This window comes from Ursus maritimus, unplaced genomic scaffold, assembly GCF_017311325.1.
Source record: "Ursus maritimus isolate PB19 unplaced genomic scaffold, ASM1731132v1 scaffold_24, whole genome shotgun sequence".
In the NCBI taxonomy this organism is placed as follows: domain Eukaryota; kingdom Metazoa; phylum Chordata; class Mammalia; order Carnivora; family Ursidae; genus Ursus; species Ursus maritimus.
The window spans coordinates 36,219,202-36,234,637 of NW_024424897.1; the positions used below are offsets into that span (position 1 = coordinate 36,219,202).

General features: G+C 46.3%; 2 protein-coding genes across 6 annotated transcripts; one reads left to right on the forward strand and one right to left on the reverse strand.

Annotated features, from left to right (window-relative positions):
• Positions 1–122: 122 nt before the first annotated feature.
• Positions 123–15,436, reverse strand: LOC103667295 (C-C motif chemokine 4). 5 transcript variants are annotated; one of them, XM_040640975.1, is made up of 5 exons: positions 15,283–15,392; positions 2,746–2,784; positions 1,718–1,876; positions 1,072–1,186; positions 123–506 (listed from the first exon to the last, which is right to left on the reverse strand). In XM_040640975.1, the coding sequence occupies exons 3-5, from the start codon at positions 1,791–1,793 to the stop codon at positions 419–421; spliced, it is 279 nt and encodes a 92-aa protein (XP_040496909.1). In that variant the 5' UTR covers positions 1,794–1,876; positions 2,746–2,784; positions 15,283–15,392; the 3' UTR covers positions 123–418. The 5 variants fall into 5 exon arrangements, with proteins under 5 accessions (XP_040496909.1, XP_040496908.1, XP_008693639.1 ...); XM_040640974.1 differs by having other exon boundaries at positions 2,746–2,788; positions 15,283–15,387; XM_008695417.2 differs by lacking the exon at positions 2,746–2,784 and having other exon boundaries at positions 15,283–15,436.
• LOC103667297 (C-C motif chemokine 3) lies at positions 11,526–13,449 on the forward strand. The gene is made up of 3 exons (XM_008695419.2): positions 11,526–11,686; positions 12,389–12,503; positions 12,930–13,449. The coding sequence occupies exons 1-3, from the start codon at positions 11,611–11,613 to the stop codon at positions 13,018–13,020; spliced, it is 282 nt and encodes a 93-aa protein (XP_008693641.2). The 5' UTR covers positions 11,526–11,610; the 3' UTR covers positions 13,021–13,449.

A 15,436-nucleotide genomic window follows, 5' to 3' on the forward strand; every position in this document is an offset into this window, starting at 1 on the left:
CCTATGAAGCACTCAATAATTGCTCGTTCTTATTGTGTTTGGAAACAGTCGTTTTTTGGCCCAATCATAATACGAGGCAATTCCCTTCACCCCCAGTCAAATTAAAATGCAAAGAAATTGTCTACAATTTTTAAGAAGTTTTATTTTGAAAACACATGGAATCAGTTGCATTATCCATACATCTACAATAGCAGAGAAACAGTGACGGTCGACCATCCCCATGGGGGACAAGTGTCCTTTGGCAAAACAAATAATAGAAATAACTCCAAATACAATTACACAGGACGTAATAGGATTAAATTAAGAGAAGGAACGGGCTACTGAGAAGAGTCGCGAGTGTGGAGAAGGTGCGTCTCGTGAGAAGCGTCGGGCTCAGTGACCTTCCCTGGAGACCGCCTCCTGCACCTGGAGGAGCGGCTCAGTTCAGTTCCAGGTCATCCATGTATTCCTGGACCCAGGCCTCACTGGGGTTAGCACACACTTGTCTGCCCCTTTTGGTTTGGAATCTGTGGGACAAGGAATGGACACATTAGACTCCCGTGGGATCTTGCCTGTGGTAGGTATCTTCCTCTTCTTGACCACGGTTCACGTTGGACCGCTCCAATAGATGGGGAAACCCTCTCTGGGGTGGTGCTAGAACTGGACTCCTGGTAACTTCTACTTTGCATTTAGCTCTACCTCCTGGGTTGCCCAGATTAGGAACAAATGAGTTTTGAGGATACGTCACCCCACTCATTCTCTATTGCCCCTAGCAGTGACTTTTCTGTGTGTTTTTCTAAGAATGGTTTAAGAAATCAGCCCACATCTCCTGTCATCTTTACTACTTTCCCTGGTTTCCTGGCTTCCGGCTAACTTCCTCCCCCAGGAACCCCCTTCCTCTCCCTCGGCTCCCACTCAGCCCCCTCCGGACTCACAGGTGACTTCAAGACTTGATCCTCACTGACTTCTGGGAGGGCTTCAGCCCTGAGAACTGCCTCCCTACTGCTTGATTCCACATTCCCCTAATAGGCCCCCTTTTTAATCCTGCCCCCACCCTTGCCTCCTAGAGCAGCCCCCCGGGTTGATACTCACACCACGGCTGGCTGGGAGCAGAGGCTGCTGGTCTCGAAGTAGTCGGTCACAAAGTTGCGAGGGAGCTTCCGAAGGGTGTAAGAGAAGCAGCAGGCGGTGGGAGGGTCTGAGCCCACTGGAAAGAAAGGCAGGGGGTGAGACAGAAGCTCTACAATGGCCTGTTAATTTTGGCTTCAATCACAGACACTCAGTGGCCATCTCTGTAGAACTACCAGATCCCAAAATATGGTCCCATGTATCCAATCCCACTCACCCTAAGTAGGAGTATTATTCTGAATAGAAACCCGTGAGAGAAAGTCATGAAAGAATGAAAGTCGTGAAAGTCATGAAAGAATTCTAGAAGGTTGGAGCTGGACTGAGTCTCAGGGCATGTGTCTAACTCCATTCATTTTATAGATGGGGAAACCAAGGCACAGAAAGAGACAGGAACTTGTTTAATGAGTCTACTGGTTGCCGTTTCTTAAGAAAACAGGAACTTGACTATTACTGACTGTCTACCAGATTCTACATTTAACAGCTACTTGGAAATCTTCCTGTCTCCCTTTTGTCCAATCCCTAGGTGCCACCATTAGATAAGCCCCAGTTAGAGAAGTCAGCACTGCCCACACCATGGCTGTAGAAGTAGCTTCTGGAAGAATGGACTTACTTGGTGCTGAGAGCGCTGGGGAGTAGAAGGCAGCCACTAGCACGAGGAGAGAAAGGACGGTCGCACAGAGCTTCATGGTTTCGGCAGAGGAGAGGCTTTCCTGGAGCTGAGACCGCAGAGCCCAGAAGCTTCAGAACCCGACTGTGTTCTGTGCTGAAACTGATTTGGGAACCCCTCTTTATAGGAACTCTGAGGCCTCGGACAGAGTTGGAGGCACAAGGGGGCAAATGGAATTTCCAGGGTAGAGATGATGTCATGGTGTCAGTAAGGAAACAAGCTAGATGACAGTGAGCAGCCCTTCACAGCTTCTCTTCCCCAGGACGATGTCATCATGGGGCAGGGAGGGGGGAGTGGAGAAGTGGGCTGCGCCATAGAGGGAAGTGGTACACCAAGGCAGTGATCAAGACTGTGGAGAGAATCGCAACCCCAAGAGGAAGGATGAAACGTTCACACCTGCAGAGAGGCTTCTAGACGAGAACCGTGCTGTTCTTGGGGGTTGGCACCTCCAGAAACTGGAGGCTTCACGTCAGTCTTGCCAGGGCTGCTGCAAGCCTGGCCTTAAGTAGGAGGGGGCGGCCAGGACTCCATGTCCCATTCCTGGGACACCTTCTGCTGAGCTGAATGACCTTCGTGCCCTGTACGTTTCCTTGGGCATAAAGAGAGAGCCCAGCATTGAATGTGCAGAAGGACCCAGCGGGGCAGCTCAGGATCATTTACAACCTCTACGTATTGGGGATTTACGATGGGCCAGGCACTGGGCAAGCTGCCACATACACATGACATCTAACCCTCCCATAGCCCTGAGCAGGACTATGATCATTCCCCTGGGGCAAAGAGGATCACATCGCAGGATCCACTATCTCCAGGCCACACGGCTGTTAAGTGGCAGTGCCAAGATCTGAACTGAGATTCCTCTGATTCTAAAATCCATTTGCTTCCACCCCGTTGCTTCCAGTACAAATATAGAATGTGACCACAAAGAGAGAAAACATTAACCACTAGGGCCAATGCCACACACAAAGACCTACCTTATTAGGGTTGAAATCAGGAGAAGAGTTTGGGTCAGTCTGTCTTAGAACAAGAAGGGAACAGAAAAAGAAATAAAGATTTCAGTATGTTTACTTGACTGATAATAGTAAAGGAGAAAAAGTTCAGGAAGAATCAAGTTTGGAAGACCCAAGTAAAGAATGTTCCTCTCATGTAAAAATGGGATTGGATATACCTACCAAAGAGCTTATCCATGTTACGGATACAATGTGTGTGTAACCTAAGCACATGGGTGTCCCCACCCATCCGTAGGGAATTCCTGGCATTCATGGAAATCCCTGCCTGGTGGGGCAGCTGCTGTTGACCTGCAGGTGACCGCCTAAAGTTTACAAAGCCCAGGAATACAGTAGTGCATGGAGTGGGACTCGTGGGGGCAATTAGAGTGGTTGGATCAAGATCTCTATCCACCATCAGCTCACCCATGTTGACCCATCTGCTCACCCCCAGCCTCACATGACTACCTGCCTCTGCCCTGAGAAAGAAGAATGAAGAGGGAAAGGGGAGAGCCAGCCCTCCTGGGTGCTATAGAAATGTGGGCTAGGAGGAATCAGGGCAGCATTTTGGAGTACTTCAGGGCTAAATAAAGTTCAATGTCAGTCTACCTCATCTCCCAACCACCACCACCTACACACACACGAACTCTACTTCTCTCCTCCCTCCTGTCCTTGCCCTTTTCTTTGTGCAAGTCTTGTTTCAAATGTTCCAATCTTTACCAAGACCTCCATCTCCAGCTCTAAGTTTCTGCTATCCCTTGTATCACATATGCTAGTGTCTCTCATGGCCTCTTCTGGTTGATGGAGTTTCATGTGCGTGCATCAAGCACCCTGCTTTAAGGGAAGGAGGATGTGTCTTATGTTCCCCCTCAAATCTACAGACTTCGTTATTCATGGCATTTCCATTCAAGTCAACTGAATAAGTCATCTGCTGTTTGTCAGGGCAGACAGAGCTAAATGAATCCCCAAACCTGCCCTCGAAGAGTTCTTAGTCTAGTGATGGTGTTGCCAATGACAGAAGTAACGCCATGAGATGGAATAAGGTAAGTGTCACATCAGAGGTAGAAACAAAATGTCAGAGAGCCCAAAGCATGGAGAAGACCATCCCTTGGCTGGCAATGAATGGTCCCCAGTCAAGTCTAAACCCCACTGTGCACTGAGAAGGACCACTTGACATGGAGTCCTCTGTCTAAATGAGTGGGGTGTGCTGATCTTCAAGCTGTGGAGGGATTACAAAGGTGTCTGCTCTGGAACAACAGGACACTGGTGATAGATAAGAATGGGTAATTAGTCTGCATTGAGCCACACAATGAGTGTGACTGTTGACTTTGGCCTCCTAGCCTTGGTTTGATCTTTGGCTCATGGAGGCAAAATGTTCTGTTCATTCAGGTCCCAACAATAATGCTGTGTTCACACCAGTGAAATTCCACACCAGAAGTACAAAGGTTTGTATCACAATGCTAAGCTGAATCAATGGCCTGTGAGATTTATACACTGAGGCTATTTCTAAGTAATAGTCAATAGAGAATGAGAACGAATCCCTCTCGAATACACAACAAAAAAAAAGTGCTCTTCTTTAGAGAACCTTCCCTGACCTCTCTTCCAACTGAATTCTGTATCTCCCTTTATGCTCCTACAGCTCGCCCCAGAGCTCCCTCCATCATACACCCTGTAATATATCTATTTGATTGTCTCCTTCACGAAAAAGGGAGCTCCTTAATGTAGAAACCTTGTTATGCTTATCTCTGTGAACACAGTAGGTGTTCAATAAACACTTCCTTAATAGGTGTCCAGAGGCAGCCCAAACTACCAGTTTCAATGGGAGGGGATATGACAGGTAACATGGACTCAGGATGTGAACTTCATTTAGCTAAATGAAGTAAGAATAAACTGATCATTTTGAAAAACTCTATCCAAAATGTGATTCCCCAGGCTTGATGGGGTCATTCTCTTCTTCTTCTGCCCTCCACCCACATACCCAACAGTTTTATCATCAAGGATACTATTCTAGACTCAACTCTTTCCAGCTTAGGGTTGTGAGAAGTGGCAGCAAGAGTCAACCATGGTCCCACGGATCCCCGTGGCCCCCTTCTCACTCCTAAGCAGGGAAACCCTTCACTTCCCCTCACTCGTGGTGACATAGAGGTTTCCCCTTTACCCTTGACTAGCACTCTGCTCATAATTCCATTTGGGCACTTTCACATCTCTTTTCTTATTTTGTCCTACCAGCTTCCCAGGGCTGCAAGCAAGACCACCAGCCACAGCAGAAACAGGACCTTGCAAAGTCCTGGTACTTTTGATTTCCCCTGGCATATCCTCACCCACGGTTTTATTTGATCCCAATCTGTTTTGCCATTGTACAGATTAGGAATACAAACTCAGAGAAGTTCAAAGACTTAATCAAGGTCACACAGGATGTGTGTCAATAACCAAAGTCTTCCAGCTCTTGGGTCAGAGATAACCACACTTCCTATACAGGTGTGACCCTCTGAGATTGTACACAAAGGAAGCCTCAGAAGGTACCAGACCTTCCAAAGAGATTATAAAGCTGCTAAGGAGCAGGAAACAGAAGCAGTCAATCCTGACATTCTGTGCCCCCCTAGAAGGAAAGTACTGAGATGCATGAGCATTGGGGAGACCATTGGGTGTCAGGGCCAAGAGAATGGCCTCTAGGATGTGGAATGCCCAAAACTAGAGAAGTCCTTGGGAGCAAATGTTGAGACTGGACAGCCAAGGTGAGCTAACTGGACAGTCACTTTGCCAAGAAAATAAACCAATATGGGTAAATCCTTTGGTCTTGCCAATGTGGTAGCCAAGTCATGGGAGAAATGGGAGCAGAAACTGGATTGTAGATTGAAGAAACAAGTAGAACATTATCCAAAGTGTGGGGTTCAGGATGGGGTCTGTAGGAAAGGGAGGTGATGGAAGCAGTTCGTCAGAGACAATCACACTCCGCCCACAAGCCAGCAGCCTCACTCTTCTTAAAGAGGAAGTGGGTCTTTTTCACCCACCACAGCTGGCTCTTCGTGGTCAAGGGTGGAGGTCAGTGACTTTAGCGATGTTAAATTCCTGAGAGAAGGTTAAAGCCTCACCAGTGTTTGGAAAACTTTTGCTCTTCTTTAGGAAGCATCTTTCTTCCTTTTACAGTGCTTTTATACCTGTTTCAAGGTCTTTCTAGTTTGGTCACAGAGAATATCCAACGAGAGGAGAAACATAATTCAATAAAACTTGACTGAGTGTCTGCTATATTCTGGGCACTGTTCCAGGCACGGGGGATACACGCTTTGGAAGGTGGTGGTGAAATGTCAAAAAAGGTAATGCCTGAGTTTTGTGGATTTTTTTCATAGAAAATATACATCACCACTGTACAAAAATTAGAAAATATGGGAAAACAAAAAGAAGAAAATAAAAATCACCCAGCATTCTGTACATGGTTTTGTATTTTACTATTGTCACTTACTATCCTTTCTTGAATGAGTATATCTTACTTTTGTTACTTTATATTCTTCCATGTCATTAAAAACACAAGTTACAATCGGCATACATGGTATTTCACTGTTACTTAGGTCAGCCCATTCGGGTTGTTCTAACTTTTCTCTATTATAAATTTAGCTGAGATCTGAAGAACGATCAGCCTGGCAAAGAGTATGGGCCTGGGGTTAATCAGGCGAAGAACAAGAGACCTGTGCTTTTTTAACACACGAAATAGAGTAACTGGAATATTGCAGTAATAACGACAACAGTAACTAACAATAACGTAGCGCTTACAGGAGCCAGTAATATTCAAAGCCTTTCATAGATGCTGATGTACTTTATCCTCCTGGGGGTCCTCTGAGACAGATACTATTATCCCTTTTCACATACGAGGAAACTGACGCACAGAGAGGTAAGTAATCTACAGAAGAATACCCAGCTATTACGTGTTAGATTTGGAGATGACACCAAGGAGGTCTGGCTCCAGAGCACAAGTAAATCAGAAAAGGGAAATTTGCTTCCTATAAATTTATGTTAAAAACTTAAAAGCCAAAGTTCTGTTATGATGATGTAAAATGTCTTTCGGTTTTGCATTCTGCATGTCTTTGAACAGTGGAATCCATGGGTTTCCCTTTTCCTTAGAAAATTGAGGAGATTACTTAAAAGGTGGCTTTCCTCATTTGTTCTAAATGTTCATCTCCGCAGCTATCATGGGACGTACCCGTGCACATAGGAATCCACTCTGCCCTGTGATCTCCCAGCAGGGTGAGCGGACACCTTATTCATAGAAAGCAGAGGAGCGGTCTGCACTTTTAAGGAATTACAAGTCGTTCAGAGGGCTGAGTCGAAGTTTCCAGGAAGTCTGAAAGTGGCAAGAAATAGACCAAGGAGGGAGGCAGGGGTCAGGTCACAGAGGAGAAGCTTCCATTTCATGCTGGAAACCATGCAGGGTATTTGAAATATTTTCAACAGCGAGAGATAGAGACTGATTCGAGCCTTGGCAAAATCACTTTGGATGCCATGCGATGGGACAGATTGAAGAGAGCAAAACTGGAAGGAAAAACAGTTGAGAGGATGCTCTTTCACAGATGTCATGGCAAGAGATGATGAGGGCCCGACCTAGGACAGTGGCCGTGGGAACAGTGAGAAGTAGATACACTTCATTTCAAATCTACAATAGATGCAGATGGGGGGAGGGAGGAGTCAAGGGTGATTCCCAGGTTTCTGGCTTGGAAGCCTCGTAGGTGGAGATGCTTTTTACTGAGTGGAGAACATAGAAAGGGGAGCAGGGGCACAGGGATGGATCCAATTCAACATCAAAGGTATTCCCTGATCTATTGCATATCCAGTATGGCCAGAGGAGAATGACAAGAAGAATCCAAGATCACAAAGGCCCTGGCTGTAGAAAGAAGGGGCTGCATCGGTGAGACATTTTCTCTCTAGGCTGCTAGAAAGGGGCATCTGGGATATAGTGTCGGCCTACCTTAAAGGTGGGGCCACACCTGAAAAAAGGGAACAAGGCTGGGTCGGACAGGTTGTCATCACCAGGGAGCCTGTCTGTGGAGCCCTGCTGCTGAACGGAGTGAGATGGGACCGATGCCCAAAGAAGTGGAACCGCAGAGCCAGAAACTGGGAGGACACCAATCCAGCAGGGCCAGGGTATGGGAAGCAGTGAGGAGGTGAGCAGAGCAGGACAAGGCAGTGAAGTTGCAGAACATGAATTTTTCAGCCAAAATTCCCGGCGCTCATGGCTGCGATGCCCTGTTGGACCGGGGCGGGACCTCAAAGAGGCTGGAACGAGCCAGGAAGCGAGGACACAAATTAAGCCCCTCCAAACTGAAAGATCTGCCATGCGGACTGTTAGCTACTTTCTGTCATCACCATCTAAGAGATTTTGGGTGCTCCACCAAAGATCAAGACCTTGACACCGGGCTCTTCCTGATTCTTTCCTTCCTGTTAGTATGTCAGCTCCATAGTGGGACTTTGGGCATAACACACACGGTTAGTCAAATCAGTGATTTATTCATTCATTCACCAAATATTTATTAAGCTCTACTATGTGTCAGGCATTGTGGTTATCGTTGGAGAGAACGTGCCAAATAACAGAGAGTGAAACATAAAACGGACCAGTGCCATCTGTGCGATCCCGGGAAAGTCATTTTGCCTGGGAACATCAATTTACCAGCTAGGAAATTTCTAAGACCCACTTAATCAACTCAACCATCCAAAGGCCCCCTTATATTACTCATTCAACATATGCACATTAAGCACGTACTTTTTATACAAGTATGTTATTTTCCGATCCAGTAAAAGCACATATGACAAAGGGCTATTTTCTGATTCAGGGGTTGATATGGAAAGGCTTACAAATATATAAGCACTAAGATAAAATTTTATATTCGGTAAAGCACCTTTATTAAAAAGAACAAAAATGTAAGGAGTAGATACAATGTCAGACAATAAATCATGTTATAATCATCATGTGCTAGTATTTGGTTTAAATTAACCAATAACACACGATACGAATTTGGTTAAAAATTTGGAACAGGACATGGTCTAAATTTTTGGACAGGAAATTGCATAAATAACTAATTACCATGCAGTGTGGCATGTGCTGTAATTATAGAGATGGATAATAAGGTCTATTATCAGCAAAGGGGTTGATTCAGCAGTTTCCAGTTCCTTCTTCTGCCCTCCCAACTCATAGCATCCAACTCTCAGAAACTGAATCACAAGTGTGAAGGGGGTTCCCCAAGAAGTGAACGGAGGGAGTACAGCTCGGGGTATCAGCTGAGGGCTGGGGAAGAGGGGGCGGGTGGAGGAGGCACTGTCTGTGATCTAGAGTTTCCACTGAAACAAGCGATAGACTCCTTTTTTGGAATTGACAGTAAAAAGGGAAGACACTTAGATGCTGAAGCCCAGGGTAACCTGCCATTGTCCTTGATCTTGCCTTTGCCTCTCTCAGGACCAGCATTAGCAATCCTAGGGATGGGACGAAAAGAGCCCACGTGGGTTTGTTTGTTTGTTTGTTTAAGATTTTATTTATTTATTTGTCAGAGAGAGAGACAGAGTGTGCACAAGCAGGGGGAGCTGCAGGCAGAGAGAGAAGCAGGCTCCCAGAAGCGGGGCTTGATCCCAGGACCCTGGGATCATGACCTGAGCCGAAGGCAGACACTTAACCCACTGAGCCACCCAAGCATCCTGAGAGCCCATGCATTTTAAGAGCAGGAACCCTACAGACACAGGGAGGATAGAATTCCTAAGGTGTAATCTCGCTTTGCTTGTATCTTATTTCCACCATTGTTCTAGCCCCTTCTGGGGACTTCAAAACCCTCCTGGTTTGACCCCAATTTAGTTTCCTCGTCCCTGTTTGCTCCACCACGGAGCAGCCACACTGAACTACTCGCTCCTCCCTCTGAACTGGAGGGTCCACCCCTGCAACCGCACTAGCTGGACCTCTACTAACCTTCCCCCATTTATATGTGTTCGAATCCTGTGTACCTTTCAAGACCCAAGCAAAGTTCCATCCCTTCTGTGAAGCCTTCCCCAAATGAGGGAGGTCATGTCTCTGTCCTCCTGGTGCTGTGAGCCTCCATTAATTTTTCACCTGTTTATATACTCTACCTGCCCCATCAGAATGAGGGCATCGAGAGGACAAAGGCCAAAAGTGAATTAGGTGTATTAACTATGTAATAATAAAATAATAAAAGATAGAGAAGAAAAAACATGTAGATCTGGCTGAAAAGGAGACCCTTTCACACCACTGAAATTATGAATTGAAAAGAATAAGAAAACGGCTTTGAATTTGTCATTATTTATGTAAATATCACACAGGTTCCTTAAAAGAGTTCAGGGAAATGGGAATCAAAACTTTGTTAACAAAGGCCGTTGGATAGAAACCTTAGTATATCAAAAATTTCTTTCAAGTTAGACAATTGATAACAATGGTAACGTTGCAAATGTTTTAAAACAAAATGTATTTGTAAATTGGTAGGTTGACCAGGAGGGTAACGCATTCTCACCTTTAAAAAAAAATGAAGAAAATATCTGAAAAAAGGTAAAACAAAAAACTTAGTCACCCGTAGACCATAGACGCAAATACAGCTATTATTGATCCTTTGGGACATTTATTCCCAATGCTTTTTATTATTTCCATGCCCAGTGTTGACATATAATCCCATATACATGGTTACAGTAATTGTCGTACCTGTGTGGGTATATACATATATTTGTAAAATTCTTCATCTTGCACAATTTTTCATCTTACTTTTTTATAACCGATGTTATGAATGTATTTATGCTAGAACAATGTAGCATTCACTTTATCCTTCCCTAACAGAGGAGAATTTAGGTTTTCTTTTTTTTTTAAAGATTTTATTTATTTATTCGACAGAGATAGAGACAGCCAGCGAGAGAGGGAACACAAGCAGGGGGAGTGGGAGAGGAAGAAGCAGGCTCCCAGCGAAGGAGCCCGATGTGGGGCTTGATCCCGTAACGCCGGGATCACGCCCTGAGCTGAAGGCAGACGCTTAACTGCTGTGCCACCCAGGAGCCCCTAGGTTTTCTTATTTTAGAATCATAAATGATGCTGAGTTAGATACCTTTCGTGTAAAGATGCCTCCGTGTTTGGGTTTTTTCTTTAGAACTTCTTCCTAGAAATGCATATTCTAGGTTACGGGGTATAAATATTTTTAGGCTCCTGACATATGAACACCCACATCTAATGTATTTTCTGATCTTCATCTAGTGTTAACCCTGAGCCCCTAGTCACCTGGTGACTGCCTGACGACAGGATGAACAATGGAGATGTGACCTCATGCTTCCAAGTCCCCCAGCAAGAATTTCCCAGTTCGGCTCCTTGCATCCAAGGCAGGTGTGTGGCACCCTCTGCAGCCTGTCACCTTGCCTGTCCCTGCGGTTGGAACAGCAGAGGGAGCACAGAAGTCGCAGCCCTGCGGGAAGGACCGGGCTGGCGAGTTCATGTATAGACCAGTTCTTATGGGAAGGGCCCGGCTAAGAATAGCCTCGGGTCAACACTTAGCCCTCTTCTCCCTCTCACGGGGGAAACCATTTCCTCACAAGAAACCAGAACAAGTCATGAGTTTCAGGCTGAAACTTCGAGCTCAGAGAAGCTATTCTTGGATATCCTGAACCCCTGTGGTCCTCTAGGACCCTGAGTTGTGCAACACTCAGCGTGACAACACCACTGTGCTTAAAAATTTCCCTCCACGCCCCCGGATTCCATTTCCCCTTCCACCAAGGCTGCCTATAAAGAGCAGGGGAGATCTGCTCACCCTCCAGAAGGACGCAGGCAGCCGCGAGCGCCCAGGCCCATCTCTGCGGACAAACGAGCCCACACGCCGTGCACTGCTCAGCATCATGAAGGTCCCCGGGGCTGTGCTCGCCGTCCTCCTCTGCACCATGGCCCTCTACAGCCAGGTCTTCTCTGCACCATGTGAGTCTCTGTTGTTGCCACAGCGGTCCCCACTCTTTCCCCGCAGTCAGACCACAGCTACTTCTGTCTCATGGCCTTGGGAGCCCCCAAGAGAAAATGGGGAGCTTCTCAAAGGGCTCAAAAACATCATGGCCTTTCTCCTCCTTTTACTTTCATCTTTATGAAGGAGTCTTAGCTACCCCAGTCCCCGGATCTGAGAGCCAGGAGGAGGTAGGGGAGTTGGCGTCCCATTTTACAGATGGCAAAATAGGGACCCTAAACAAATGAGTTTGCAAGAGGCAGGATCCAAGCGCGGTGACCTCCCAGTGGGGTCGTTCTTCCCCTCACCCACCCGAGGTGCCTCCAGTGCTCCGTCCCTTGGATGTCATAAGAGAGATGTCCAAGGTTTCTCTTTTGCTGGGGCATGACTTCTTAAACCAGGCAAAATTTCCAGAGACAGATGAGAAAAGAGCAGTCTGCTTGGATGTTTGGATCACATCAAGAAAGCCCACGACAAAGAGGCAAGCAGAAGGAAGGACACAGACAGAAGCCAGAACAGAGACAGGCGTATTTCTAGGCAAAGATGCCCAGCGCCTTCCAGTGACCCCATCCCCCAGCCCACACCCCGAGCAAAGCTGTTTCCCTCCGAGTCTGCCTCACCCTCTCGGGGATCCTTTTCCTTCTGAACTGTGACTCAAGCCCATTCTCTCTATTCCTCCACAGTTGGTGCTGACACCCCAACCGCCTGCTGCTTCTCCTACGTCTCCAAGCCGATTCCACGCAAGTTCATAGTCGACTATTTTGAGACCAGCAGCCAATGCTCCAAGCCTGGTGTTATGTAAGTGCCAGTCTTCCTGCCCTCCTCTGGGGGAGACAGGGACGGTCTGCAGTGGGGGCAGCACCCAAGGGCATAGACTGGCCAGGGGCGCCATCCTGGAAGGGCGCAGCCCTCTGGGGCCTATCAGGAATGTGGGACCCAGGTCTCTGAGGTGTGATCTGACCTGGCCGGGGGGCTTGCAAAGTCAAGGAGGGTTGGCCCAGCCCAGAGGGAAGGGAGGGAGAAAGGAAGTGGCAGCAGGATCCCCTGGGGAGTGGGGGTGGGGCTGAACCAGTGAGAGCAGCTCTCTAGACAGATGGGCAGAGGGTCCCTGAGACCGTGGGCATGCTTTGAGCTGCCCAGGACAGAGTGGGGTAGGGGCCACAGTGGGCCCAGAATTCTCTTGCTGGATTCCTCAGTGTATAATCCTTCCACCCCTCTCCACAGCTTCCAGACCAGAAAAGGCCGCCAGGCCTGTGCCGACCCCAGTGAGGCCTGGGTCCAGGAGTACGTGACCGACCTGGAGCTGAATGCCTGAGTGGCCTGGAAGCTTTGAGAACCCAGTGACCTCAGTGGGCTGCCTGGGGAGCAGAGATCCGAGCTTTGGAAACACCCCTGGGACCACCACAGCTACCTCTCCTGCGGGCTGGCTGTCGCCAAACAGCCGCACTCTGGGACTCTTTCTAACTTAAGTTTCAACTTATTTATACTATTTAATTTTTATTATTTATTTTCAATGTCATATTCTGGGACCGTTCGCTCCGAGAGACCCCAAGATACCTTCCTCACCACCCTGCCCTGCTCCCTTCACTTGCGCTGTGATTGGTGACGACTGCGTGACTGTCCTGGTGTATTCTAGGCAGGAGTGGCACCCACACCGCCAGACTGACATGTGTGTATCGGATGTTCCTGTTCAGTGCTGTGTTCGGCCCCGAGAAATAATAAAGATGGTCTTTTGAAACGGAAACTGGCACTGAGTGTGGTTTCGTTTGTCCGGAAAGTCAGAATCGCCAGTTGAAAGGAATAGTAGGCAAAAAACAGGCAGATGTGAGATGGAGGGAAATTGGGATTTCCAGATCACTGAAATTCTGAATGTTTCATAAATCAAATCATGATATACACGTCCAGGAAAATTCACTATGCCAGTGGGTATTATTAAGAAGAGTATTCATACTGCATATTGATCATAAATCAGGCTTTCTTAATAACAATTACTAACATATTGGAGATCTACTCCAGGCTGAGTGCTTTTTAAGCAGGGTCCAGTTGATCCTCACAATGAAACAATACAGTTTAAATACTATTAATATCTTCATGTGATACAAGAGTATCCAGCCAGGCTCAGAGAGGTTAAGCAACTCGGCCAAGAGCACACAGCAAGTAAATGGTACAACTAGACTTTGATAAAACTCCAGACTCACTCTTAAACACTAGCAAAGTTGTGTCCCAAAACACCATCTACCTGTCCTTAAATAATAAGCAATGACTGTTTAAGACACTCATATCAGAGGGTCACCTGGGTGGCTCAGTCGGTTAAGTGTCTGCCTTCAGCTCAGGTCATGATCTCAGGGTCCTGGGATCGAGCCCTGCGTCAGGATCTCCACTCAGAGGCAGTCCGCTTCCTTTCCCTCTGCTCCTGCCCCTACTCCTGCTCTCTCTCACTCACTCTCTCTCAAATAAATAAATAAAATCTTCTAAAAAAAAAAGACACTCATATCAGAATCTTCAGGTGTGGACCTGGGAATTGATAGTTCTACAAACTTCACCAGGTGTTCCCCCTGCACGTTAACAGCTGAGAACTACGGAAATAGCACGATTCACCGTTCTTTTCCAAACACAGCGTATGGCTGCATAGAGTAACGGGATATCGTACACTATTTCTGTAGAAGTCATACTCCACAAAGTAAATGGCTAACGTTAGAGGAGGAAAAGACAGCCAGCCCACATGTGGGGTGTGTAGGTTTCTGCTATAAGCCTGTTTCTAGGTTAACTGTGAATGCTGAGCTATTTAATAGATGGGTTGCTCACTCATAGTGTTAACTATAAGAAAGGTACGCTGAGCCAGAGCCCTTTCCACAGGAGATAAATTCAAAAGACTGGTGCAAAATCCAAACATGTGTTAATTTTTGTGAGCCATGATTATTTCGTTTTGTTCAGAGTCATCTAATTTTTGCATCCAAAATTGGTTTAGAATTGTAGTGATCAAACTCTTTAGAGTACAATTAAATGCTACACTATGAAGCAAACATGAAAAGGCACATAGTATTTGACCTAGATACCATTCACCCGGATTCCATTTCTAGGAATGTATTTTGTAGAAACACTACTAAAGGACAGGAATATGGAGGCACAAGGATATTCTTGGCAGCACGGTTTGTAAACAGCAAACTAATGGAAACAACCAACAGCAAAAGATTAAGTCAATAGAGGTTTGAGATGCCCGTCAATGGAAAATTCTGCAATCAGCTAAAAGAATAACACACACCCGTATCTACGGAAAGCGTGCATGGTGGTACGTGCAAAAGGTGAATGTGTTTACATCTAGTCTAGGCATATCTACTCTATGTGCACGTTACAGAACTGTATGTAAAGAACAAGTTTACTTTTGCCTTACTTTTAAAAGCCATAAATACATATCTATTTATGAGGGCAAATATTTGGAAAGATACATCTCAAGTAGCTAACTGTGGTTTCTTAGAGGAAACGAAGATTATTATTTATTTTTTAGTAATGGACACTTCTTCTTTTTATTTTCTGCACTTCTCTTTTATTTCTTTTTCAACAAGGATGCATTGCTTACCTTGCCTCTCTGATTTGACCCTCTCCTTTGATGGATGATATTCCATGCATTGGAATAACTCTCTGGTGATTCTGAGTTGACAGAGAGGATAGAGCTCATCGTGGCCAGTCATAGCAGTCTTGACGCATGGATTTTATAGAGGGCGGGCAATGCA

What these genes read in the sequence shown, in the direction of transcription:
- LOC103667297 (XM_008695419.2), top strand. Translation starts at nt 11,611, where the DNA reads ATGAAGGTCCCCGGGGCTGTGCTCGCCGTCCTCCTCTGCACCATGGCC. An exon ending in CCAGGTCTTCTCTGCACCAT is followed by an intron (nt 11,687 to 12,388) that starts GTGAGTCTCTGT and finishes ATTCCTCCACAG; the next exon opens with TTGGTGCTGACACCCCAACC. An exon ending in TGCTCCAAGCCTGGTGTTAT is followed by an intron (nt 12,504 to 12,929) that starts GTAAGTGCCAGT and finishes CCCTCTCCACAG; the next exon opens with CTTCCAGACCAGAAAAGGCC.
- LOC103667295 (XM_040640973.1), bottom strand. Translation starts at nt 15,394, where the DNA reads ATGACTGGCCACGATGAGCTCTATCCTCTCTGTCAACTCAGAATCACC. An exon ending in GGTCAAATCAGAGAGGCAAG is followed by an intron (nt 1,187 to 15,282) that starts GTAAGCAATGCA and finishes CTTTCTTTCCAG; the next exon opens with TGGGCTCAGACCCTCCCACC. An exon ending in TGCTCCCAGCCAGCCGTGGT is followed by an intron (nt 507 to 1,071) that starts GTGAGTATCAAC and finishes CTTGTCCCACAG; the next exon opens with ATTCCAAACCAAAAGGGGCA.